The sequence below is a fragment of the Eptesicus fuscus genome, chromosome 16, assembly GCF_027574615.1.
Source record: "Eptesicus fuscus isolate TK198812 chromosome 16, DD_ASM_mEF_20220401, whole genome shotgun sequence".
Classification (NCBI taxonomy): Eukaryota; Metazoa; Chordata; class Mammalia; order Chiroptera; family Vespertilionidae; genus Eptesicus; species Eptesicus fuscus.
Genome location: NC_072488.1, coordinates 14,779,534 through 14,804,452, shown reverse-complemented (window position 1 = coordinate 14,804,452; position 24,919 = coordinate 14,779,534). Strand labels below are relative to the sequence as shown.

Sequence of the window (24,919 nt, the reverse complement as noted above, 5' to 3'; positions counted from 1 at the left end):
TCTTGTGCCACAGTTAGCTTTCCCCTATTCATTTGCATAGTCTTATTTTTATGGGCCTGCTCCATGCGGTTCACGTATAACAGTTCAAATGAATTTCCAAATATGACCAAGAGCCATCTGGTCCTTTGCAGAGAGCTGTGGCAATCTGGGAGTGAGCCAATTTCACCCCCAGCTTGTAACATACAGAAGACTTGTAAGAACTGTCCACTGTCCACATCTGGGTCTAGACCCTCCTTAAGGTGACTTAGGAATACTTATAAAAGGAAGATATTTGTGTGTGTGGCCTCATTCTGAAATTTGGTCCTGTGATGAGCCCCACAAGGCACCACGGCTTGTCATGAGATGCAGTAAGTTTACTTCTATTGAATCTGATTTTTTTAAAATAAGGAGGGCTTGTATTTTGTATACCTTTTATAAATTTCATTTTTCTATGAATTCATTTTCGTTAAATTTTTGTGACAAATTGGAAATAAAAGAATACAGGCCCTTCACTAGTGATAATTTGAGAAGCACCTTAGAGGGCAGTATTCTATGCGGTAAATGGTGAGGCCATAGACAGTCAGGATAAGGGGGAATCATTGAAGGCCAGGCACCCAAGGAAGGTTTCCTGCAGGAGGGGCTCAAGGTGGGTTTTGGAGGATAAGCAAAATCTTGACAAATGGAGAGGACCCTTGGGTCACCCCTACAATATATAGGAGTATGTCTTGGTACAGACATGTTTCCAGGCTGCTTCTAGTGCATCTACATTTTGTTTCTTTCTCACAGGCTAATTTCTCTTTCTCTCATTCTCTCCATCTTCCTCCTCCTCTCTGTGGGGATGACAAAGCATTAACAGGAAGTAAGTAAATGGAACATCTGCTTTCTGTTTCAGGAGCAACAGAGACCATCCAGGAAGATCCTTTAGGTTCCTATCCACACCTGGCTATGCCTCTGTGGTCATCTTCCCAACGGAGCTGGAAGCTAGGGCAGGACACGGTGGGGGCCTCTTCCCAGCTCCCCAGACAGGACTATGAGGCGCTGAAGGAAAGGTGCCTGAGGGACGGCTGCCTCTTTGAAGATGACACCTTCCCAGCCACCCTGAGCTCCATCGGCAGCGGGCACCTGCTGCAGAAGCTGCCAGGGCACCTGCAGTGGAGGAGGCCAACGGTAAGGGATGGGGAGGGGACTGCCAAACAAACACACAAAATGTGTCAACCCAGACCTTCCTTCTGAGGGCTCAGGGCTTCCGGATACCCGGTCTTACTGCCATTGACCCCCATGAGATGGGAACTGGGTAAGTCCCCACACACCCATTTTCCGGGGGAAAAAAACAGGGGTGATCTTGGGAGGGGTCTAAGATGTAGCCCCCCCTCAGGCCAGAAATAGGAAGAGCAACTGCAGCCAAATACAGTAAGGTGGTACTGGTTAGCTTCCTCTGAGATGGCCAGGCATCCTGAGTCACAGCCAGTGCCATCTGCCAGAGGGACACATTTTAACATTTCACACGCCACTCCCCCCAAATCAGCCTCATGAGACATCTAAATTAAAACCATGGACACGGACAATAGTGGGGTGAAGGCCTGGGGAGGCAATGAGAGTGGTGGTCAATGGAAAAAAAGGGCAACATCTGTAATACTTTAAACAATAAAGATAAAATTAGAAAAGAATAAAGAAGCTATTAATCAATACAAAAGTATTCTTCAGTTTATAAATGCTTCAACAATTTCTTTAAAAGGCAACTTTTCAATGTGTTCAAAAGCAATTAATCTCCCCCAGACTTGATTTACATGTAAGTCCCAGAGCACATTTAGTGAAATCAACCTGTACAACAAACTCTCCTCTTTTCTCTTCCCTAATCAGCCATCGCCATCAAAGCCAGACTTATTAAATCCCTACTATGTGTAAGATTCCCAGTGCACCTCCTGGAGGGCAGTCATGATTCTACTTCTCCCTGAAAATCTTGGGAACTGCTGATACAGAGTTTGTCATGCAACTGACCTTGAGTGGGCTGTGTCCACAAAGACCGAGGGATTGAGTGCAGGTCCCGGAGCACTAAATCCCTCACCCCATCCCAGGCCACATCTCAGCACAGAAAGCCCAAGAGGCAATTATTTGTGGGATGAGGGGCAGGAAGAAGTAGGAGAAAAAGAATGAGAAGATCTCTAGGAAAACAGAATACCCCCTCTAAGAGGTACTCACATTTTTAATAGAAACTCCAAGAAAAGGTATTTTTGGCACAAGTGCTATTTCTCAATATCCACACAGAGTTCTTCAGGACCTGACTTACATGAGCTTTAAGAAGGAATGAGAGGTACAATGGACAGAATCTGTATGCCAGATTTTCTGGGACAGCCATGATATATATATATATATGTATATGTGTGTGTATATGTATGTGTGTATGTATATATATATTCCATATTGATGTCCCCATATGTCCAGTTTGGGCATAGGGGACCCAATGGTCACTGTGGCTCCAGGAGCTTCTTCTGGTCAGAAGGACAATTCCATCTGTCTCTGCAGGAACTGCACGTCAACCCCCACTTCTATTCTGCCACGGCCAAAAGGCTGGATCTGTGCCAGGGGTTGTTAGGTAAGTCTGCACAGCCCTTGATTCACACACTTAGTAGCTGGGAGCCTGGCCTGGCTAAGGGGAAGAGGAGAATCAAGAGATTCTAATGGGGGAAATGGCCACCCGAACTCTACCTCGACATGCTGTGTCCTTTGCTGGGAAGATGGTAACAACTGGTCCTACCAGGATGCATGCGAATGTCAAAACCTGCCTAATCATAGCCCTAGCTGGTTTGGCTCAGTGGATAGAGTGTTGGCCTGCAGACTGAAAGGTCCAGGGTTCAATTCCCATCAAGGGCAAGTACCTTGGTTGCAGGCTTGATCCCTGGCCCTGGTAGGGGCATGTGTGGGAGGCAGCCAGTTGGTGTGTCTCTCTTACATCAACATTTCTCTCTCTGTCTCTCCCCTCCCTTCCACTCTCTAAAAATCAATGGAAAAATATCCTCGAGTGAGGATTAAAAACAACAACAACAACAAAAAAACCCTGCCAGATGATAATCTTCATTATGAGTTTACAGGTCTAAAGTCTTGTCTTGGGAAGATGTGCTCACTCTACTTTAGTCCCTGTAATGATTCCTTCTTGGCACACCTGTCACTAGATGCCCCAGAATAGGGTCCAGGAAGGCCTGTTCTCAAGCCAAGCTTCTTTTTAGAGTAATAGAAACAACCCTTGGCCATGAGAGAAGGCACATGTGTAGTGATACCCATGTTACAGACAGGGAAATGGAGTCCAGAGGGTTGAGGCTTTCCCAGAAGAATATAAATCAGTTACAGAGACAGAAAGTTTGGTTGTTTTGGGGTCCATGTTCCTGAGGATGGAACATTTGAGAGGCTAAAAGCTCGTCCAGGAATATGGCTCAATTCTTGTTGTCAAGTCTGGGTTCCAGACAATGCCCCCCCCCACCGCCCCCCTGCCGCACCACACTTTCTCAATCACCCTCTTCCTCCCCAGTACATAATTCCCTTCTAAATTAGGCTACAAGTCCAGAAAGGATAGCAATTTGGACCAGGCATTTCTTGCATGTAACAAATCCTCAGTAGATTCATGCAGACACCTGTAGCATATACATGCATGTGCAGTACATCCATGCAGACACCTGGAGAGTGGGCATGCCTGTGCAGTGCATCTATGCAGATACCGTGTGCTGTCTGGCTTAGGTGACTGCTGGTTCTTGGCTGCTTTGCAAGCTCTGACTTTGCACCAGGACATCCTGAGCCAGGTCGTCCCGCTGAATCAGAGTTTCACCGAGAACTATGCTGGCATCTTCCAGTTCCGGGTGAGTGTCCTCCTGGTGCCCCAGTCGGGTGGGACATAGGAAAGAAGGTTCTTGGAAAAGGCGTGTCCTTGTCTCCTGGGCTTACCATGTTCCACCATAATCTTCACTCACCAGTGGGCACTCTCTCCTTCTAGTTCTGGCACTTTGGGAGGTGGGTTCCTGTGGTAATAGATGACCGACTGCCCGTGAATGAAGCTGGCCAGCTGGTCTTCGTCTCTTCCATCTTCAAGAACTTGTTCTGGGGAGCTCTTCTGGAAAAGGCCTATGCTAAGTAAGACAACCATGGGAAACCTTTTCCCTTCTCTTCCCTTCCCTTCCCTTCCCTTCCCTTCCCTTCCCTTCCCTTCCCTTCCCTTCCCTTCCCTTCCTTCCCTTCCCTTCCCTTCCCTTCCTTCCCTTCCCTTCCCCTCTCCCTCTCTCTGTCTCTCTCATCAATGTTGAGGGAAGGCAAGACGAGGCAGGTAAAATTTATGAAGTGAGATACTTGACTCAGTGAATATATGTGACATATCCAAAGCCTTTTATGTAGGGGTAACCCCATCTGAACAAATGTTCAGGAATTTGCCTTCACTAATGGGTAGAGTTGCTCACAGGATAAGAATTCTGAGCATATATTTCCTCCTTTGCCCTGGGGTTGGGGGAAGGGTTAGCAGATGCATGCTCAGGGAATAACCAAGCAAGGCTCCTTTGGACCATCCCAAGTTGCAGCATAAATGCCCCTTTCCTTCTCTGCCTATGTTTTCTCCTCCCGGACAGGCTCTGTGGCTCCTATGAGGACTTGCAGCGTGGACAGGTGTCTGATGCCCTTTTGGACTTCACCGGTGGGGTGACAGTGACCATCAAACTGGCAGAAGCGCCTGGAAACCTTTGGGACATCCTAACCCGAGCCACCTATGGCAGAACCCTCATCGGCTGCCAGACCCACTCAGGGGTGAGACTCGGCTGTGAGCCAGCAGGGTGTCCTCCTTCTCTGCTGCCACCCTCTTCAGCCACCAGTTTCTGTTTTCTCACCTCGGTGGGAGCCCCAAGACTTTCGCCAACCCCTGCACCTACCATCCTGATGTTCACCTTGAGCACCTTAGGGCAGGCAAGGCCACCATAGAGCACAGGCAGTGTGCAGAAAAGGGAGTTGACAGTTAAGTGTTGACCACATGTGAGGTATTCTATTAGCATAGCTGGTTCTTACTGTCTAATTTAATAACAACCAAGAACGTGGAGGTGAGGCAGGGATCCCTGGGTTCAGCTGTGCCTCCACCAGCGACCGTGTGTCACTTTACGCACTAAGTTAGTGGCTTTGAATCTGAGCTCATCCTCTGTAAAGTGGTTACAATCCCTGCAGAGTGGTACCCTGACTTGCAGGCTTGAACAAGACTGTGGGTGCTGAAGAGCTATGAAAACTGTAAGGTAACAGAGGGCAGCGTGGGTCTCTCCCACCCCCTCCTCCTAACGCTTGCTCCAGCCAAACAGGTCCCTGGGTAAGCAGGACTGACAGTGCTCTCTTGTTTCTACAGAACGAGAGGGTGCTGGAGAACGGGCTGGTGGATGGGCATGCCTACACTTTCATAGGAATCAGGAAGGTGGGTAGAACCACGCCCCTGCCCCTGTTTCCCTTCAGCGCCCCTTTCTCTCCTAGGGCTTCTTTCCAAAACCTGGGGTCATCTTATTATCTGTGTTTAATCTGGGGTGAATTCTCTGGTGGGTCCTCCAGTGCCTGCCAAAGCCAGTGGGATTCCCCGTACCTCTGTACCTATTTTCTGGGGTCAAGTGTTAGGTCTAGGCTTTGCCATCATCACTGCACCATCCCAACGTCCCATTCCATGGGGAAGCCCCAGTCAATTGGTCATCCATCCCTGCTGTGCCTCACAACCCTCCTTGAACTTCACTTCACTCCAGATTCCTGCTTTTTTCTTACTTGCTCCTTTTCGGCAGTCTCCCAGTTTCCTCCCATGGCTATCTACCTTTTGAGTTCTACTAAGCATTGAAGAAGGAATCAGACAGGGACCCCGCCTACAGAGAACTTACAGTCAAGTATGGAGACAAACCATATCTGAAAATGATAAGGAAGAACATGGAAACTAAGAGCAGAAAGCATAGGTGAAAGGTTTTAGAGGTGCAGAAGCTAGGAGAGAAGACATTCAAAGGCTTTCCAGAGGAGGTGACACTGAAATAGTCCCTGAAAGATGGTGGATTTATATGAGCAAAGGGCATTCCTGGCTGAGGGAACAGCATGAGCAAAGTGTGGAGATAAGCAATCAGTGGGTTCAATCTTAAAGAACCTCTGATATTCCCTAGAAAGGCTCACTTACTAAAAGTCCCCCAATTTCCTTTAATTCTGTTTCAAATTTCTCAAACTCAACTCATGCCTGAATTCTCCTTCCTCCTAGATATCCACCAATCATTTGTGTGTGTGTGTACCAAGAACTTGACATTATTTTCATATTTATTTAGCAAAATTTATTTTTCGTTAACATTTGTATGTTTATTTTAATATTTTGTTTTAGATTTATTTAACAATACTTGACAAAACTTAGCACATACTATGTGCTAAATACTGTCCTAACTGCTTCACAAATGTTAATTCACTGTCTTCACAACATCCCTGAGAGTAGGTATTAGTGTCCCAGGGTTGCCATAACTAATCACACGTGGGGGCTTAAAACAACAGCAATGTATTCTTTCACAGATCTAAGGGCCAGAGTCTGAAATCAAGGCATCACTAGGGCCACACTCCCCCCAAAGACTCTAGGGGAGAAGTCTTCCTGCCTCTCAGAGTGAGGGGTGGCTCTCAGCCTTCCTTTGCTTGGGAAGCATAGCTCCAAGCTCTGCTTCCATCTTTGTGTGGCCTTCCATGGCCTTCTCCTCTGTGTCTTCTCCCTCCAGCCCCCCTTTTTTATTTTGTCATTGGCTTTAGGACCCACCTGGATCCACGGTGATTTATTTATTTATTTTTATTGATTTCAGAGAGGAAGGAAGAGGGAGAAAGAGATAGAAACATCAATGATGAGAGAGAATCATTGACCGACTGTCTCCTGCAAGCACCCCACTGGGGATTGAGCCCACAACCTGAGCATGTGCCCTTGATCAGAATCGAACCTGGGACCTTTCAGTTCACAGGCCAATGCTCTATACACTGAGCCAAACTGGCTAAGGCAATGATTTCATATCAAGAATCTTAACTTAATTGCACTTGCAAAGGCCCTTTTTTCATATAGGTCACATTGGTAGGTTCTGGGTAGACACTTCTTTTGGGGGCCACCATTCAATCTTTTATAACAGATGTGACTCTTAGCTTCATTTTACAGATAAGGAAACAGTCATGGAGAGGTTAAGTAACTTGCCCTACGTCTCATAGCCAATATGTAGCACAGCCATTTTCGCCTCTGCCAACTCTCAGGGGACTCTGATCTTCCATTTCAGTCTCCTTTGCAGGTGTGAATCTCACCCAGATATCTGTAGCACTTGCCTTTGGCACTCAGACCAGCCCCCTAAACCACTTCTCATTTTGTGCAGGTGACCTGCCACCACAAGCCTGAATATCTAGTCAAGCTGAGGAACCCCTGGGGGATGGTGGAATGGAAAGGAGACTGGAGTGACAGGTGAACTTCTGAGATGGGCTGGGAGGGTGAGGAAGGGGTAGGTGAAGCCTACAAAGGAGGTTGCCATCTGCACACAAATTCCAAGGTGTTCTTCCCTTGGATCAGGAAAGTTTTCAGATTGTGAAGGTCAATCTCTCACATTTATAAAAGGTTTAATGATATCTAGATTGCTTTCTCATTTATATAGTAATTAAGGTTAAATGTTTATTAAGAACTGGCCAGCGCTGTGCTAAGTCCTTTGAATTTTTATCTCATTTAATCCTCCAAATAATGCTATTATAAGGTAGGTATTTTTAGCTGCTTTTATGGATGAAGAAACTGATGCTTAGACTAAGTGGATTATTTAAGGTCTCAGAGCATGACACAATCAAGATCTTTGCTGTCTAGTACAGTGTTCTTTCCCTGGCATGGTTCAATGCACTACTGGGCTTGTTGAGTCAGAGGTGGACAGATCCGAATTGGGCTCTATGTTCTGGTCCTATTTAGTGACCTTAGGTTGTTTCTGCCCAAAGACAACTCTACAGGGATGGGGGCTTTACAGACTACAGACTGGCTATAGGGCACAGGCAGAAAGGGAGACCAGTGATAAAGTCCTTCCCCCTCTTGCTATGAAGATTTATAATACCTGACCATGTATAACACTTTAAAGGACAGAAACATGCCCACATACCCATTGTCACTTAATCATTTTTATAGATGAAGAAATGAAGGTTCAGAAAAATAAGTTGAATTCCACTCCTCATAGAATGAGCTGCACTTGATTCCTTATGCACAAGTAAAGAGAATTGTCAGAGGAGCTGGTCTATGTGGAAAATGGTACACAAAGATATATAAATTTTAAAGTGTTACCAAAATATAGCATCATGACAATGGTTTTAGTCTGTCTCACAGAAGAACAAGTACATACATTAGAGATGGGTGATGAATTAATTTACTTTTGTTAGTTGTGTGATCTTGGACAAGCTTTTCATTTCTCTGAGCCAGAGGTATGGTGAGGATTAAATAAAATGATGGGATTTTATTTCATAGAGTTTAATCTGCTGTTAATCCCATCCAGTGTATATTTTCATTTGAGATACTGCATTTTCTAATTCTAGAGATTCCATTTGAGAATATCTCCCACTTCTCTCATCATTATGTCCATAGTTTCCATTACAACCTGGAGAATATGGAATGGGTTTTAATGTCTTTATTTGCTAATTCCATTATCTCTCTCATTTATAGGTCTGTTTGTCCTGTTTTATTCCTGGTCATGGATCACATTTTCTGCTTTTTTTATATGCCTAGTAATTTTTTACTGGATGCTGGACATTGTAAATTTAAGTTTCTGAGTGCTGAATTTTATTGCATTCCTTTAAAGGATGTTAGTTATTTTTCTGGCAGGTACTTAAAATTGCTTAGGGATAATTTGAAGTTTTATTTTAAAGCACTTTTAAGGCAGAGTTAGAGAAATCTTTATTTCAGGGATAATCTGACCCCACTATTAAGGTGTTGACCCTCTGGGATCTCTACTAAAGACCCCATATAGTCAACAAGGTCTTTCAACTCTGGCTGGTGGGACTTTAAATGATTCCCAGCCTTGTGTCAGCTCTGGAAATTCTTCTGTGTATAGTCCAGTCTCATGGAGGATTTCTTTATGAATGCACAAATTTGATTTCAGCCAAAGACTCCAGGGAGCCCCTATGAAGTTCTCTGGAGCTACTTCCTTACGTAGTCCCCTTCTCTCAGGCACTTTGCCCAGCAAAATATAGCTGTCTTGGCCTTTCTGAACACTGGACTCTGTCTCCTACACTCAGCAACACTGCTGTGTTCCTTTTGGGGTCCACTTTTCTGCATCACTGCCCAGGGAAGTCTAGGCAATGTTAGGACTCACCTCCTTTGTTCCCTTCCTCTTGGGGTCCCGATCCTGTGCTGCCTGCCATCTAATGTTTGGAAACAGCTGTTCCTTATATTTTGTTTTAGTTGTTTATGGTATGAAAGTGATACAGGAGAGCCTTATCCTTCATGGCCAGAAATAGAAGTCCAAAATGATGGGCTTTGAAAAGAAATAATTCCAATATAGGTTCAAATAGCTTTGTGACATGTAATAGCCTTGTGGCTTCAAGCAAGTGATTTAATCTCTTAACCTCAGTATCCTGATCTCTAAATTGGCAATAAGAACCCCTACCTTGTAAGGTTGTTAGCCTTGACTGAAATAAAGCACGTCAAGAGCCTAGCCCAGAAATTGGCTCATAGTGAATAATCCATTCCATTAATGTTACATATTGCTTTTATAATGTAGGATGTGAGACTTAGTTGTCTGCAAAGGCAGCATGAAGATGAGGATAAATGACAACCCTTCAGCAAATAGAACATTTACTGAAGAATTTCTCGCATGTCCTCCACAATCCTTTCATTCCCCATGAAAATATTTCTTTTCTGTTTTTCAGCTCAAGTACATGGGAACTACTGAGCCCCAAGGAGAAGATGGTGCTGCTGAGAAAAAAAGATGATGGAGAATTTTGGTATTTGACTCAAGGACCAAGGACAAATGCTCTGGCTGACATTTGGTCACCCATCCAGCAAATATTTGTGGGGTACCCCACGTATGCCAGGCATCTCCTATACAGAGACTAAAAAGATCATTGTGGGGCTCACAGTCTAGCAGGGCAAACAGCCCCTGCAAACACACAGTCACAATCTCTGTGACAAGAGCAGTGACCACTGGCCCGGAGCTCAGCGGGTGCTCTGCTCTTGTGTCACTCAGTACACTCTATCTCAAGGTTATGCCTTTCCTGCCCTAGAAAGGAAATGAGAAAAGAAGGGACTGCAAAGTCTTGCTAAACTATAAGCCACCTCATCTGTGCCCTCCAGAGCCAAATTGCACTACTCCCACTGACTCCAAGGCCACTCACCTCTTATTATGAAGGGTCACCCAAATGCCCTGAGCTGATGCTGCTTCTGGCTGTCTGACATGAGACTCTTCTGTTCCCCTTTGCCTTTGCTTTTCACCCTTCCTATTAACATCCGCTCTGTTCCCAGGAGTCCTCTTGCCCGTCCTTTCCAGCTGGCTGCCACCCTCTCTCTCTTTTGAAGTAGTCACTGAACTCAAGATCCCTGCAAATACTGTTACTTCCAACTCCAGATAAGTGAACTGAGCATCAGACAGCTCAGTTAGCATGCCTTGATTGCAAAGCAGAGAATAGGAGCAAAGATTTTTATCCATTAATGATTGAGAACAGGTTGCTGAACATCTATAAGTCAATTGACTGGTTATAAATGCCTCAATTCAGCTTTATCAGGGCAACCAGCAAAACAGCAACATTCTGCTCCGGGAGCCGTCGTATGAGGCTGTTTCCTGCCACAGGAAGGGGTTTCTCGGTAGCTCCAGCAACATGTGATGGACCCTCACACTGGTCTAGCCAGCCCCACTCCCCTGTCCAAGGCCTGCTGGGCTCTGCACAGGGGCATGGAGGATGGGAGAGACCTGGGATGCCGCTGCTTTGTTCCAGCCTCCCCGTTGGTCCTGATAACTAGACATCATCTCATGTGTCTTTGTGCGGTTCCCTCTTCCTCTCCAGGATGACATTTCAGGACTTTAAAGTACATTTCAAGCTTCTGGTCATCTGTAAACTGACCCCAGGCCTGCTGAGTCACGAGGTGGGCCAGAAGTGGTCGTACACCGCGCAGGAGGGGAGATGGGAGAAGGGGACCACAGCTGGGGGCCCCATAAAGTTGCACCACGGTGAGTGTGTGCTCAGGAGCTGGCCAGGGTTCTTGGGTCTAAAGTGGTAGCTTTCCCAGGCAAGGGGGAGAGGGGGGACAGAGCCACTGTGGACGGCTGTGCAGCTTGTGCCCTGCAGAGGGCATCTGGCTAAGGGGCGAGGGGGTCTGCTGGCCAAGCTGACTGCTCTGGCCCTGGGCTGTGTCCCTGGGAAGATGGGGCACCTTTGGTCCTAATTTGCACAAGGGCGCGGAAATCTCAGTCAAGCTGCCAGCCCGTTGGGGCTGCGTTTCCAGAGGGGCCTTTTCCTAATTAGCGTCAGGAGGCCACAGGCACGCACACATGGTAAAAGGGTGGGCTGCATCTTGTTTTGGTTTTAGGTCAAGGTGATTGATAGGTTGAAGTAACCACCCCTTAACAGGAAGGGTGGGTCTAGTAATTATGTCATCTGCATCCGGCCCACCTGACCTAGAATTTGGTAGGGATCAAGATTTCTAGGTCCTCAATGACAGGAGACAAGCACATCTAAATTCTCAAAATGGAAGCTTTGGGGACCCCTGTCCCGTTCTCCCCAATGGAGGTGGTGAGTGATCCCTTTGGAAGGAAGGACCTGTAGAGTATGACCTCAGCGGGCTGTGGAGGCCTGAACTCTGGTGTCCCCCTCCCACCAGAGTGGTCCCCCCGAGCTGAAGCTGCCCTCAAGCTAAGGCCTGGTTCCCTTAGAATGCAGATGCCCTGGGGGCCATGGCACGCTCTCCCCAGTTAGTTGAAGAGTCACTTACTCAGGCTGCAGCTGCTTATGGGACAGGAAGCCTGTGCTTGGCACCGTGAGAATAACTCTCAGCCCGTGTGTCTGTAGAAGAACTGGGTGGTAGCAGTGAGATGGGAGGGTGGATATAACTGAGGCTGAGGAGACCCCGACTCTATCCAGATGAACCTCCGGGTGGGAATCCTGGGGCAGATGCCTGGATCTATGCACCTCTCAGTGTTGGGGGAGCCACATGCTGGCGGAGCTGAGGACTTGTCTCACTTGCTGTTTTCAGCCCGAGACACATTTTGGAGGAACCCGCAGTTCCTGCTGTCCGTCTGGAGGCCCCAGGAGAGCAGGATGTTCCTGATGCCCTGCAGCGTGCTGGTGTCCCTGCTCCAGAAGCCCAGGCACAGGCACCGCAACCGGAAGCCTCACCTCGCCATCGGCTTCTACCTCTTCAGGGTAAGTGGGATGCTGGGGCACGCGGCCTTGCATGGGGTCTCCGGCTGTCGTCCTTTCTTCCTGCTTCCCTTCCTCTTCACTATCCGTGTCTGTCTACCCACAGACCTGGGCACACATCCTGGCTCTGTCCCTCAGCAATGACTATGTGATCCAGGACAAGTCATGTTCTTGCACTGAGCATCAGTTTCTTCATCTGTAAAATGGGGACAATGATATTTATGCAAAGAGCAGAATAAAAGACCACGTGGCAGTCCTTCTCCTTGTGTCCGGCACATAGTTTACAATCGATACTGGTTTCCTTTTTGTCTCTGAAAAAGCCAGGGTTGCCTTCCCTCGGCCTTTTCCAGAATTCCGATGGTGGGCTAAAATGTCATTGGAACAGAAGGCCTCGCGGGAGGGAAGGGGTCTCTGGGTAGAGTCTTCTTATATATCAGCTTCCATTCGAGTCTGTGCTGGCGAAGAGCTGGATTCACTGACAAACGAGGCCTCCTTTGTTTGTTTTTCAGATGAGCAGGGTGAGTTCCACACTTGACCAGCTGGCCCTGGTTTGGAGTGATGCCACCTGTGGCCCAGCCATTGTGAGGTTTGGTTTGACCGGAGCAGCCTTTTCCAAGGAGCTCTGAGAACGTCTGACAAGGATGGCAACTGCCTCTGTGTAGGGGTCGGGGTGGGGGTGGGGTGATGAGCTTCTGCTGTTCTTTCCTATCCAAGGGCCCCAAGAACTCCTTATGCCCCTACAGGGAGGTCTCTGAGCTGGTGCAGAACCCATAAATCTTAGAATTTATTAAATCCCTACATAAATACCTAGGGCCAATATCAAAGACTGTCACAGCACAGGAAAGCTGATAAATCACAGCCTTGCCTGAGTTATGAAACCCACAGTAAAATAGATCTATAACATATGAGACATGAGGAGGCCATGCGGCCCACCTCCTTGGGGACAAGGGACAAAGGATTGGAAAATGGGACAGAAATGTGAGCAGAGGACAACAACTCTGCATTTCAGGTGCAGTGACAGCCTGGAGGGCTCCGTGAAGGAGGCATGGGCCACCCCGCCCAGCCTCTGCAGGGTGGCAGCGATTATTTTGGTTCCCAAAGAACACAGGAGTGAAAACCGCAATTTTCTCAGACTGGACTAAACAATGTAAAAGGATTTTTATAAAGAAACCATTTTGCATTGGGTGTCTTGGGTCAGTTTTGTGTGTGTGTGTGTGTGTGTGTGTGTGTGTGTGTGTGTGTGTGTTTCCTCCTGTGGGAACACTGAGTGATCCCTAAGTTGCCTATTCATCTAAAAAGAAAAAAAATGTTTCTACCAGGACTATTTCTAAACAGAATTTGGGTCAACTACAATAAAACTGCAAATAGAACAAAACTGTGAGCCACTTAAGAACTTAAAAGGCAAGAAAAAAGTAATAAATAAATGAAGGATAAGTAAGCAGTTGATTCTATCAGGAAAATGAAACTTAGGACAGCTAGTATGGCTAATTATAAAATTTAGTTCTGTGATTCCTAGCAGCCAAGGCCAAGATGGCAACAGGATGATTCTGTAGTTCTCATTGTCTGATAAAAGAAAGCGTATGCCATCAGGAGAGACATTTGTGTCCCCAGCCCTGAGTGCAATCTGTGAAATATGTCTTGGCTTGGATGGATAGTGTCTTTGTTAACAGCTGTAAAGGATGCCCCATATGGACCTCCTCTTCCTCCACAGCCCTGAGCGGGAGCAAAGTGAAGAGGGAGCAAGATAGGAAAAATAGAGAAAAAGGGATAAATAAAAGAGGGAGGGTGGAGGGGTGTGTGTGTGTGTGGGAGAGAGAGAGAGAGAGAGAGAGAGAGAGAGAGAGAGAGAGAGAGAATATGAATATAAGATAAAAACAAAACACACATCCAGGCAATGTCAGAACCAGAGCCCTGATTCAGATCTTGTGAGCTCCTGTCCAGTCCTCCTTTCCCTTGAGGCAATTTTCACTGAGATGATGTGAAAGTCCAGTTTATTTGTATGTAGCTGTTATGATGGTGGGAAGATGATAGGTGATGCATCTGCATCTGTGACCATAAACAACCTTGAACTTGCATCACATGCACGAATGCAGTCTCAGGAAGTGTACAGAACATGGGTGTTGGGACTCTTACCAACTGGGTGGCTTTGGCCAGATGACTGAACTTGGAAAGTGCAGGCACAGTGACATTGCTCACTTTATTTTGTGTAGGATGTTGTTTTCACTGTTATAGCAAATCAATTGGTAGGTGTTCATTCCGCCGCACAGAGGGTTCCAGCAAAGGTGCCCACTCCCGATATGTTCTGTCTTCATCTCCAAGCTGCTCACTCTTTCATCCCATCCTCCACTGGGGCAGGTGGGATTTGGCAGATAAGAGGCCACCTTACTCCTGGCTTCTGGCCACAAGCCTGGGGTAATCTCTTCAACTGGTGCCCTCTGTCTTCCATCTACAGTTCTATGATGACCAGAAGAAACTGCCCCCTGAGTTCTTCTTGCAAAATAACCCCCTGAGTTTTCCTGAGGCATTTCTCCCAGAAAAAGAAGTGAGTCAGGAGCTGTGGCTGGAGCCGGGGACATACCTCATTGTGCCCTGCACATCGGAGGCCTGGCAGGAGTCGGAGTTCGTCCTCAGAGTCTTCTCCAGGAAGCACATCTTCTAGTAAGGGCACAGGCCTCTCCCGGAGGTCGGGCCCATTCGGGCTGGGGACGATCAGGAGCGTGAGGTGGGGAGGCAGCAGATGGGGGTCTCTGTGGCCAATACAGAAGAGAGATCGGGAGATCAGGAGAGCAGGGCAGCTCTCTACATGGAGGACATCCTTCCCTTCTTCCTTCCACTCTCTTCCTACTAACACATGAACACTGCTAGACATTACAGAGAAAAAGACAGAACAGGCACACGCATGGCCCTTGTCCTCCAGAAGCTCAAGGTCTGGAAAGGACACAGTCACAAGAGCAGTTATTTTTGTTATCCTGTGTCCAGTGGAAGCATTTATCTGCACAGGTGTTAGAAGAGCATGAAGAAGGAGCATCAGCTAACCTTCCATGATCCTGGGGAAAGCAGGGGTGGCTTTCAGGAGGTGGTAATTCCTAAGGGATGACAGGGATGGCTGAGATGAGGGGAGGCTGTCATTATCCGGCAGGCCCAGACACCATGGGTGTGTGCAGGTAAACCAATATGTACACATCCCAGCCAAACTTAGTATTTGGCCTATGATTGTTTTGACATGACAACCCTTTGATGCTTAGAATCCAGTTTTTTTCTTTATGTTTTGACCATTGATAGTTTGACTTGATCTCAAGCATCTAAAATATGAGTAGGAATCATTAGATGAGGGTAGGGGGAGTAAAGGGTGTGCTGGGCAGAGGGCTTGGCGTGAGCAAAGGCATGAGATGAGAAACAGCTCCAGGCATGTGGGGAGATGTAAGCAGTGTGCATGCTGTGTGTCTGGACCTACACTTCATGGAGAAGTGGGAGGTGAGGTGTGAGAGCTGGACAGGACCACATGATGCATCAGCTAAAGATCTGGGAAGAGTTCCCCGGGGGAGGGAGAAGATTGGCCAAAAGGTTCCCAAGATGATCCCCAAGAAGAAATTCTTTCTTTTGTTTTCCCTCAGTGAAATTGGCAGCAATACCGGAGTTGTCTTCTCTAAGGTAAGTAGTCTGTGGAGTTCCGCATGGCTGGGACTGTTTACCAAGTCAGGGTGCTGGGTTTCTCCCCTCATGTTCAGGGCTGGGGAGGAAGTCCTCAGATCTTTCAGACCCTACTCTGTGGCACGTAGGATACATCATCTATTGTTCCCTAAGAGTACCCAGGTTCTGCTGTTTTTGCACCAAGAGAACTGCCCTTCTGGTCAGGTCCTGTCTTCAAGGGCCCAGAGCCCCAGGGGCATGAGTTATACCTTTACCTTCTGCTTCTCTCTACCTGGTGTTTCTTTTGCCCATTTCACTGTTTGCTACTTCCCCAAAGGCAGCAAGAATTGGAGAAATGAGGGCTGTGTGAATGCTGTGGTAGAAAATTTAAGACAGTGCTCAAGGTCAAACTTCTGGATCTCAGAAGCCTGGGAGCTGTGAGACATGAGTTATGTGTACGAGAGCGCGTGTATCCGGGTGAATAATTACATCTTTCTATGTGTCTGTTCCTGTAGGAAATAGTAGACCAAACTGAAGGGTATGATGAAGTCTTCACCAAACTCTTTGAAAAGGCAAGTTGAAGAGGTGTGGTAGCCAGAAGTGGGCAGAGCAGGGGCAAAGAGGAGCAGATAACTGCATGGCTTTGTGTTTGCATCTGCCTGACTTTGTGTATGAACTGTGATTTACGGTGACCTGTTCTCCAAGCTGCCACTTTCTATTCAAGTCCTCAGTCTTTAGACAAATGCATGGAGCTGCTATCTCCCGAAGGCTCCTGTAGAATGTCTATCTGTTCTTGGAAGCTACACTAATTAGTTGTAGGGGAAAATGGAATATAGCAGAGTCAGAACTCAGTAGTGCGAGTGGGGAGGCATGGCAATGACAAGCCTTGGGGGCCTGGGGAGGGACATTAAGGGGAGCCCCGAGAGAAAGACCTCTTGGGTGGTTTTTTGTAGAGGGGGTGGGCCTGGTAAGAGGACCTTATGAAGGTGGAGGGCCCAGGGCTACACACCTGGTCTCCTTGAGTTTTTTTCCCTGGGCTGATCCAGATCCAGAGGAAGCGGGGAGTGTGGAGGGCTCTAGAGGCCTGTCTGTCCCTAACCTGCAGGACACTAAATCTACTTGGAAATGGGGCGAGAAATACATTGGAAATCTGGGGTCTGACATCTGCACGATTTCATTAAAAATGGAAGAGCATGTTAGTAACACTGTGGATTTAATTAATATCTTTCCTGCCCTCCCATCTTCTCTCACATTCACCCCTGGTGCTTTGCTAATGTAGCCAGAGGCGGTATGTCAAAATTTAACGTGTGTTGTTTATAAAAGTTTTTCTCTATGCCAGGGGTTTCCAAATATTTTCTGCTGCCGCCCTTTTATGTAATGAAATCTCATAGGGAATACCAATATATCTGAAATGGATTAAAGTTATATATTATTGCCTAGGACAGTGTGGCTCAGTTGTTTGAGCCTTGTCCCATACACCAAGAGGTTGCTGGTTCTGTTCCTCGGTTGTGAAACTTGATCCCCCGTGGGGGGCGTGCAGAAGGCAGTCTATTGATGTTTCTCTCTCTCTCTCCCTCTCCCTTCCTCTTTCTCTAAAATCAATAAGAACATACTTTAAACATTTTTAAAAATTGTATATTATGAATATGTATCCATTTGATAAGTTTAAATTTGTGATCTTTGTATTTTGTTAACATAAGTTCAAGTTAAATGCTAATGTAAAGAATTGCTTCTGACGAATCTAAAATTAAAATCTGGAATCTTGGCTGAAGATATTTTATTAGGAGTGAAATTTAAACCAAATTGTTTGCTCAGCTCATGAAGCATCTCTATAGAACCCAGATGGAAAGCCACTGCTCTCTTAGGCTATTTCTTAAGAGTCCTGCCCGGCTGGGGTGCTCTGGGCTTGGCACCCAGTTAAAAACTATTGTAAAAGTTCTTACGAAATTCCAGATCCAATTCCATGACTAGTCACATTCCTTATGGGCAACATCATGGTGTCACTTATTCCGCCCAGAAATGGCATCTGTGCCACGCTGAGCGGATGCTGGAGAGGACGCCCCAGCCCCTGTGAGCTGGGCCCCTCTGCATCTAGGGAGCCTCCCATAATGATGATTTTTCTCCCGTCCCTCCGTTTTCACTCCAGTGTCCGGAAATAAATGCAGCTCAACTGCAGAGGATCCTGAACCAGCTGACCTGGTCAGGTGAGTACTTTGGAGCCATGCCTCCTGCAGGACTCAGGGACACCACCATTCTGAACTCTGGGTCTGTGTCCCTTTCCGCTGGTGGGATGTGGGAACTGCTGTGTGCGGGTCCCCTGAGCAGCTGTGTCTTACACCAGGAAGGGTCCTGTGGTCCGATAGAGCAGTAAGTGAATTTATGCAGCTTGGAAACTAGTTTTCTTTTTTGTTTGTTTGTTTTGCTGAGTATGAGTGAGGAGAGGAATGGCAGTGAAAATGAAGATTTCTGCTATGTTCCTAGTTTGAGAAGAATAGCTGAGTACTTCCTTCTTGGCATATAAATTCAATGTGGAAAAACTATGCCCACTTCCTCAACAGGGCAAATAAATATTAAATATTGACAAGTCCACTAGGGGGCGCTCTGATGAATTCATATTTAAGTGGCTCAACCTGTAAGGAGGAAGCACATCACCTAGGAGGGCTACAAACAGGTGGTAAGGAGGCCATTAGGTGAAGCCTGGGATACATCATTAGGAAAGCTTAAAGTTCATATAAAAGCAATTTATAAGTATATTTTGAGTGAGACTAACGTGATTTCTCCAGGGAGGAAAATAAACTTCAAAATGAAAAAACAGTAAGCCAAAAAATTAAAGGTTATTTTCTACCTCACATCTGTGATTGCTTCTTCTTTATATGAAAACAAGACTTCAAACCCAAACAAGTTACAGGCCAGGGTATTGTATAACCCAGGGCTTGAAATAACTTCCAGATGGTTTCTCAAAGTGTACTTAGGGTACAAGAGCCAGAAGAAGAGACTCTAGAAATGATAGGATACAAGAGTTCTCCCTCTGCCCCACTTGGAAAAAAAATTCCAGGGAAATTACCTAGAAGAATGCACTTTAAAAATGTTTCAAGTGCTGCCTTCGCTGGTTTGGCTCAGTGGATAGAGTGTTGGCCTGTGGACTGAAGGGTCCCAGGTTTAATTCTGGTCAAGGGCACATGCCTGGGTTGCGGGCTCGATCCCCAACAGGGAGTGTGCAGGAGGCAGCTGATCAATGATTCTCTTTCATCATTGATGTTTCTATCTTTCTCTCCCCTCCCTTCCTCTCTGAAATAAAATTTTTTAAAAAATGGTTCAAATGCCTTGATCACAAGTATGCAAATTGATTTTCCAAGGAATATACAGACAGATTGCTTCCATTCATTCCTCTGAGAAGGTTCTGGCTTGATAGGTCAGGGAACTACTGTGAACTTTGGTGAAGTATTTGGTAATGTCTCCCACAATAAAGGATGACGTGTGGCTTTGAAAGTTGCAATATGAGATGTATTTCACAAGTTTTAGCACCAGTCCCCTAAGTTGTATAAATATAAAACCAGAGGGATCATTCTCGGTTACAGCTGAGTATCTAGATGTTTAGAGGGAAATCTTTGGATTCTGCCCTTACCCTCCCCCTCAACCCCCTCGCCCCACCCCACCCCTGCTTTCACTTCCTCAACTTTTATTAGTGGTTGGGAGGCAGACGTGGAAGGCAGGTGGACCAGCTGTGCAGCTGGCACAGTGCTGGGAGGAATCGTTATCGTAGACAGCAGAATTGAAATTCAGAGCATTCACTACAAGCTGTGCCCTAACCCAAAAGATGAAATGAAGTCAGGATGATCATTCAAAACTACAGTTTTGTTACTTTTAAAAAAATTATTTAAAAAAAAATAAATTTGCACACGTTCCTTACAGAAGAGACCTCATTTTGTGGCAATTGATGGGAACCATATCTGGTTAATTTGGGTGACCTCGAGCTTAACATGAGCTGGTAGTTTTAAATTCTTGCCATTAAATGCGCTAATTCAGATTTAGGCTGTATCTAATGGAAGCATTTAGATTTGTGTGTTTGAAATTGTGTTCCAAGAAACATTAGAAACCAAGAGGTTTTAGTAAGTGTTCCATGAAAGAGAAGGGAGTAGGTTCTGTGGTCAATCGCTCTTGGGAAATTCTGTGTCAATCAAAATTTCAGTGTTGGCCCCTCAGTATGTATCATGTACTAAGGTGTCCAGTGAATGGAGAAAAGCACCTATAGATACAAATTATTTCAAATTTGAACTCAAAGCTCTTTGTGTGCAGAAAATCTTCCTTGGAAACATAATTTGGAAAATGCAGACTGAAAAATTTGTAAGTGATAGACCCATTTTCATATATACTCAGCTTAACCAAGTTGCACCTGAAGGGTGCGATCCAGGCTTGGTACCATATTTTAGAGAAATGCTGGCCCTTTCCTAGGAAAGGCCTCCATTCACTAGGTCTAGAAGAAGGTGATGAGAGTTTAGAAACTATATGGTCCGGAGAACCATTGGAGAAATGTGGAGAGGAGACAAATACCCATTTATGCTTTTCTGGAGGCAGAATGAGGACTAGTGAGTGGAATGCGTAGGAGCTTCCTTTGGAATTAACTTAGGAAGTGTCTCCTGAATGGAACTAGCCATCCATGTGAGCACCCATAATTGACTAACCATCGTCAAGACATCTGAGGAAAGCAGCCCTAATTTAGGTGGGAGCTTGAACAAGTTGATCTCTCAGATCTCTCTCCATAGCTCTCTGATGCTGGCCCCTGCTGGGTGCATGGGGTGAGTTCTTCTGCCCCACTGTGTAAGCAACGCCGGGCTACGATTAGTTCTCCACAGGGATTTACATGCAACTTGGGTGCAAGGATCACCACCAAGCGTCCCCTCTCTCCATGGCTCTTTGTCTCTTCCCTTCCCACATCAATGATGGTTACCGGAACCTGTGGCTGGCCTAGGCAGCACTGTCTGGTCCCATTAGAAAACGGCCATGTCATGCCATCCTGGCCAGCCCCCATGTGCTCTTCCTGTTCCTCTCCAGGTCTGGGGAGCTCACAGCCCCTCTTCAGCCTCGATGCCTGCCAGGGCATCCTGGCCCTACTGGACGTATCCTTACTGGTCTGTGGGAGAAAACACGCTGCTGGTTGAGAGCTCCACCCTGAGCCAGGCTGCCTGGGTGTGAATCCCAACCCCAGTGCGTACCAGCTGGGTCATCTTGGGCAAGTCACTCAGCCTCAGAGTGCCTGCAAGTCCACATCTACAGCGTGAGATGGATTCAAGCCTGGTCGGTAGGGGTCAGTGTGAGCATGCAAATGGGACAAGCTTTGTGAAGTGCTTGGGGGCAGGTCTGTCTTCAAAAAAGTGATCAACATAAACTATTGATAACAATAGTCTGATAGTGCCGATGAGGCAGCTGCAGGGTGGTGGTTAGTTTCCTGATTTATAGGATATTTAATAAGAGTTCAGGATCCTAAGTTTTCTGTTTGGTGACCAGGCAGTGGCTGCCCCCATTGACAGGTCAGAAGCCTGGAGCTCAGAAAGTTCAACAACTTGCTGGAACTCAGCTCTCCTGGTTCTCAGCCCTGCGGTTTTCCTAGCAAACCTTCTGCCTATCTAAGGGGACACTTTAAGCAAAGTTTGGCTGTCCGTACTACAGATAGGCACATAGGATGGATGTGTGTGTGGGAGGGGGGTGGGGAATGTTGCAAATACAAAGCACAGTCTTTGCAGAAACTTTGCAAAGGGAGTGGACAGAGTGGGATGAAGGTCAGGTGTCCCAGCATTGCAGCAGATCCCAGCCTTGTCTCCAGCTGCAGGAACTTGGATGCAATCAGACGCTTTGATCGTCTGTCACAGGGGCCAGTGGACACCTGTCTCACCTGCCAGTTGAAAAAGGAGTCCCACCAACAAAGGAGCCTGTCTCCCTAATGCCAGGGTATCAGGACACCATGACAAGGCCATCCACTAAGCTGTTAACTTTTCATAAAATGACTGAATATAGGAAGCATCCTGAGCCACCTGATTCCTTCCATAACGTGGTTTTAGCAATAATGCAAAAATGTCACGATGTGCTTTTAAAATTTAAATCACCTCAAATTGGCCATGTCAAAACATCCGGCTTCACTAAATACATGGTAGCTGTTGTCATTGCCACCGTTGCCACTACCATCAGCACTTCTTCCCTTGCTGCTGTGTTCCAGCTCCTTCTGTCCTTTCTAGCAAGGGCCAGGAGCCCTAGGCTGGACTCTCTGGCAAGGGGAGGCCACTAGAGATAGCTGACCTTGAACAGGGCTGTCCATACCTTGCACACTGCTGTACGGAGGGCCAATCCCTGCTTCCAGAGGCATAGGTGAAACTCCCCTCGCAGCTTTGACCTTAACCCTGCTGCCAGCTTAATGCATCAGGCACCGTGAGCATCCAGGAATTCAGGGACCTGTGGAAGCAGCTGATGCTCTATCAGGTAAGAACACGTCTTGACCACACCTCCTTGCAGGATGCTGCAGAAAAGGCAATCCTGCGAAGTCTGTAAGGTACTTACTTCTCTCCCTTTCAGCCCTTTACACCCAACTACTCACCCTATCCTCTCTACTCTGTCTCCAGTGAGCCCTCCTTCTCCCTGGCAACCGCGGAAAGCCTGTTGCACTAGTCCCCTGACTCTCTAAAGCCCACAGGAGATCATATGACTTCCCGTGGCCCTCAGAGGAAGTCCACACTCCTTAGCGTGGCATTGAAGTCCTTCATAAACTGGCTCCTTCCTACTTTTCCAATCATTGCTCACAACTCTCCCCCCTGTCTCCTGAGTCATAAAGTTGGAAGCCCTTCAAAGTTTGGATATTGGGCTGAGATTAAACACCTTTATGCATACCCAGACTGTCTATCCCCTGTGACCAAAAGACCGCTCCCTTTCTCAGAGGCTTAAGAAGAGATGGGAGAGGTGGTGGGATCCTGGATGGACCCTCCACCGTGTTCTTATCCTGGCAGCAGGCCCTGCCGATGGAGCCTACACTCCCAACTGTGTCTGCAGTGTAGACACTGTTGGCACAGAGGGGCTCTCGGGTGGTGCTTGGAAATGCCTGGCTCCCTCAACATTCGGTTCTTCGTAGGCGGTTTTCCACAAGCAAGACAGTAACCAGTCAGGATGCCTGAACTGTTCCCAGCTGCGGGCTGCCATGAAGGGTGCAGGTAGGCCTGAGGGCACCTGGTGCTGGAGGGCATACACAGGAGGGGGGCGGGCAGAGTGCATGGCATTCTGGAGTAATTCTAATGCACAGTTACTCCCTGAGTCCAGAGATCCAAACACGTGGACCTACAAACAGCAGAAACATTTGTTACTATCACTATAATCCACTGCTAACAATTATTGAGGGGTGGCCCATCCACGCTCTCATTTAATCTTCAACAATGCCCTGTTCTCACCCCCACTTCACAGAAGAAAAACAGTGAAGCTCAGGGAAGTTAGATAACTGCCTGGGGTTTAAATAGGGGACCACCAGGCACCAAAGCAGAGGGTCTTGACCCTGACAGACTGCCCCCCTGCCTTGAAGGCCAGTGACCCTCTGGATAAAAAGATCCTCGTGCTGGTTGCCCAAGGGGAGCAGGAATGGGGAGTGGAGATAAAATGAATGGACTAAATAATTAAACAATTCACAATGAAGCCCATAAAGGAAGATCCCCATGCTTTCAGGATTCAGGGCCCAGGAGAGAAGGGACAATTTAAATAAAGGGTCTCAAATAGGAGGGGAGCTGGGTGTGAGGTCCCCGGCACCGAGGGCAGGAGTCTGTGTTCACTGCAGGAATCGTGCTCAGCGATGACATCTGCCTGCTGATGCTTATCCGCTACGGCGGCCCCAAGCTCCAGATGGACTTTGTCAGCTTCGTCCTCTTGATGCTGCGAGCGGAGAAGACCGAGAGTGAGCTGCTGGGAAGCAGGGAGGGCGGGGCTTCCTCTGCACTGCTCCTGGATTGCCCCCCTGCCCCCAGTTCAGGCAGGAGGGAGGACAGCTGCCAGTGCAGAAACAGCAGGCCAGGGAGCCGGGAGGGACACTGGCTACGTGCCTGCCAGTCCCAGCTGCATCTACCCACACTCACTTGCACCCTGCCTTCTCCAGAGGCGGAGGTTTGAGGCAGCTCACTTATAATAAGTGTGGCCACATGTGGTTCCACAATTGGGTTCCCAGGTGAGGGGACCTATAGGGGTAACGAGTTCATAACATTTTCAAAACATATTAGCTGTGTTTCTTTCTTCTGCATTTTCACAGGTGTCTTCCAAAACTTAACCCAAGATGGCAAAGGGATATACCTCCAGAAGTCAGAGGTAAGACTTTCTCTATGGGGTTGAATCACATCATCTAAGGTAGAGAGGCCACTGCAGGGCCAGGTTCCTGTGAAGGAAAAGGGGGTTTGGCGGGGGGGGGGGGGGGGGGGCGTTATTCTACTGAGTTCAGGATGTGGCACTGAATTAATTAATTCATCAAATATGTACTGAGCACACACTCTGTGCTTCACACATATGAAGGGAACAAGAGACTGACTCAGTGTACCCAATGACTATGATCATGATCATGCCATGTGACAAATCCACACAACTTCAGTGGTGATGACAGCACTTATTTAGCTCCCCAGTCCCATGCTGGGAGTCAGTGGGACTCAGCTATCTGGCTAGTGATTGTGGGTGAGCGGGGGCTTTTCTGGCACCTTCACTGAGGAAGGCTTGCCTTTCTCAGGACAATGACAGTATCAAAGGGGAGTGAGTTGAAATATGCAAGGTCTCCACACCCGGGGACAACATGCCTTGCAGCTCATTCTGTTGTCTAAAGCAAGTCACGTGGCCAAGCCCACTTCCAAAAGATGGGGAACTGGCCTTCTCCTCTGTCATGGGAGGAACTTCAGAGTCACTTGCAGAGGGCATGGACCCAGAGGGTGAAGACCTGGACCAGCAATGA

At 47.2% G+C, this 24,919-nt stretch overlaps 1 protein-coding gene across 1 annotated transcript; it reads left to right on the top strand.

Moving 5' to 3' along the window:
• Positions 1–924: 924 nt before the first annotated feature.
• On the top strand, positions 925–24,919 carry CAPN14 (calpain 14). The gene is made up of 21 exons (XM_054728520.1): positions 925–1,146; positions 2,503–2,572; positions 3,709–3,827; positions 3,962–4,098; positions 4,584–4,758; positions 5,339–5,404; positions 7,338–7,423; positions 9,853–9,927; positions 10,984–11,147; positions 12,176–12,339; positions 12,846–12,854; positions 14,789–14,994; positions 15,951–15,987; positions 16,482–16,538; positions 18,113–18,170; positions 21,019–21,083; positions 22,369–22,437; positions 23,081–23,159; positions 23,771–23,887; positions 24,236–24,291; positions 24,794–24,919. The coding sequence occupies exons 1-21, from the start codon at positions 925–927 to the stop codon at positions 24,917–24,919; spliced, it is 2,157 nt and encodes a 718-aa protein (XP_054584495.1).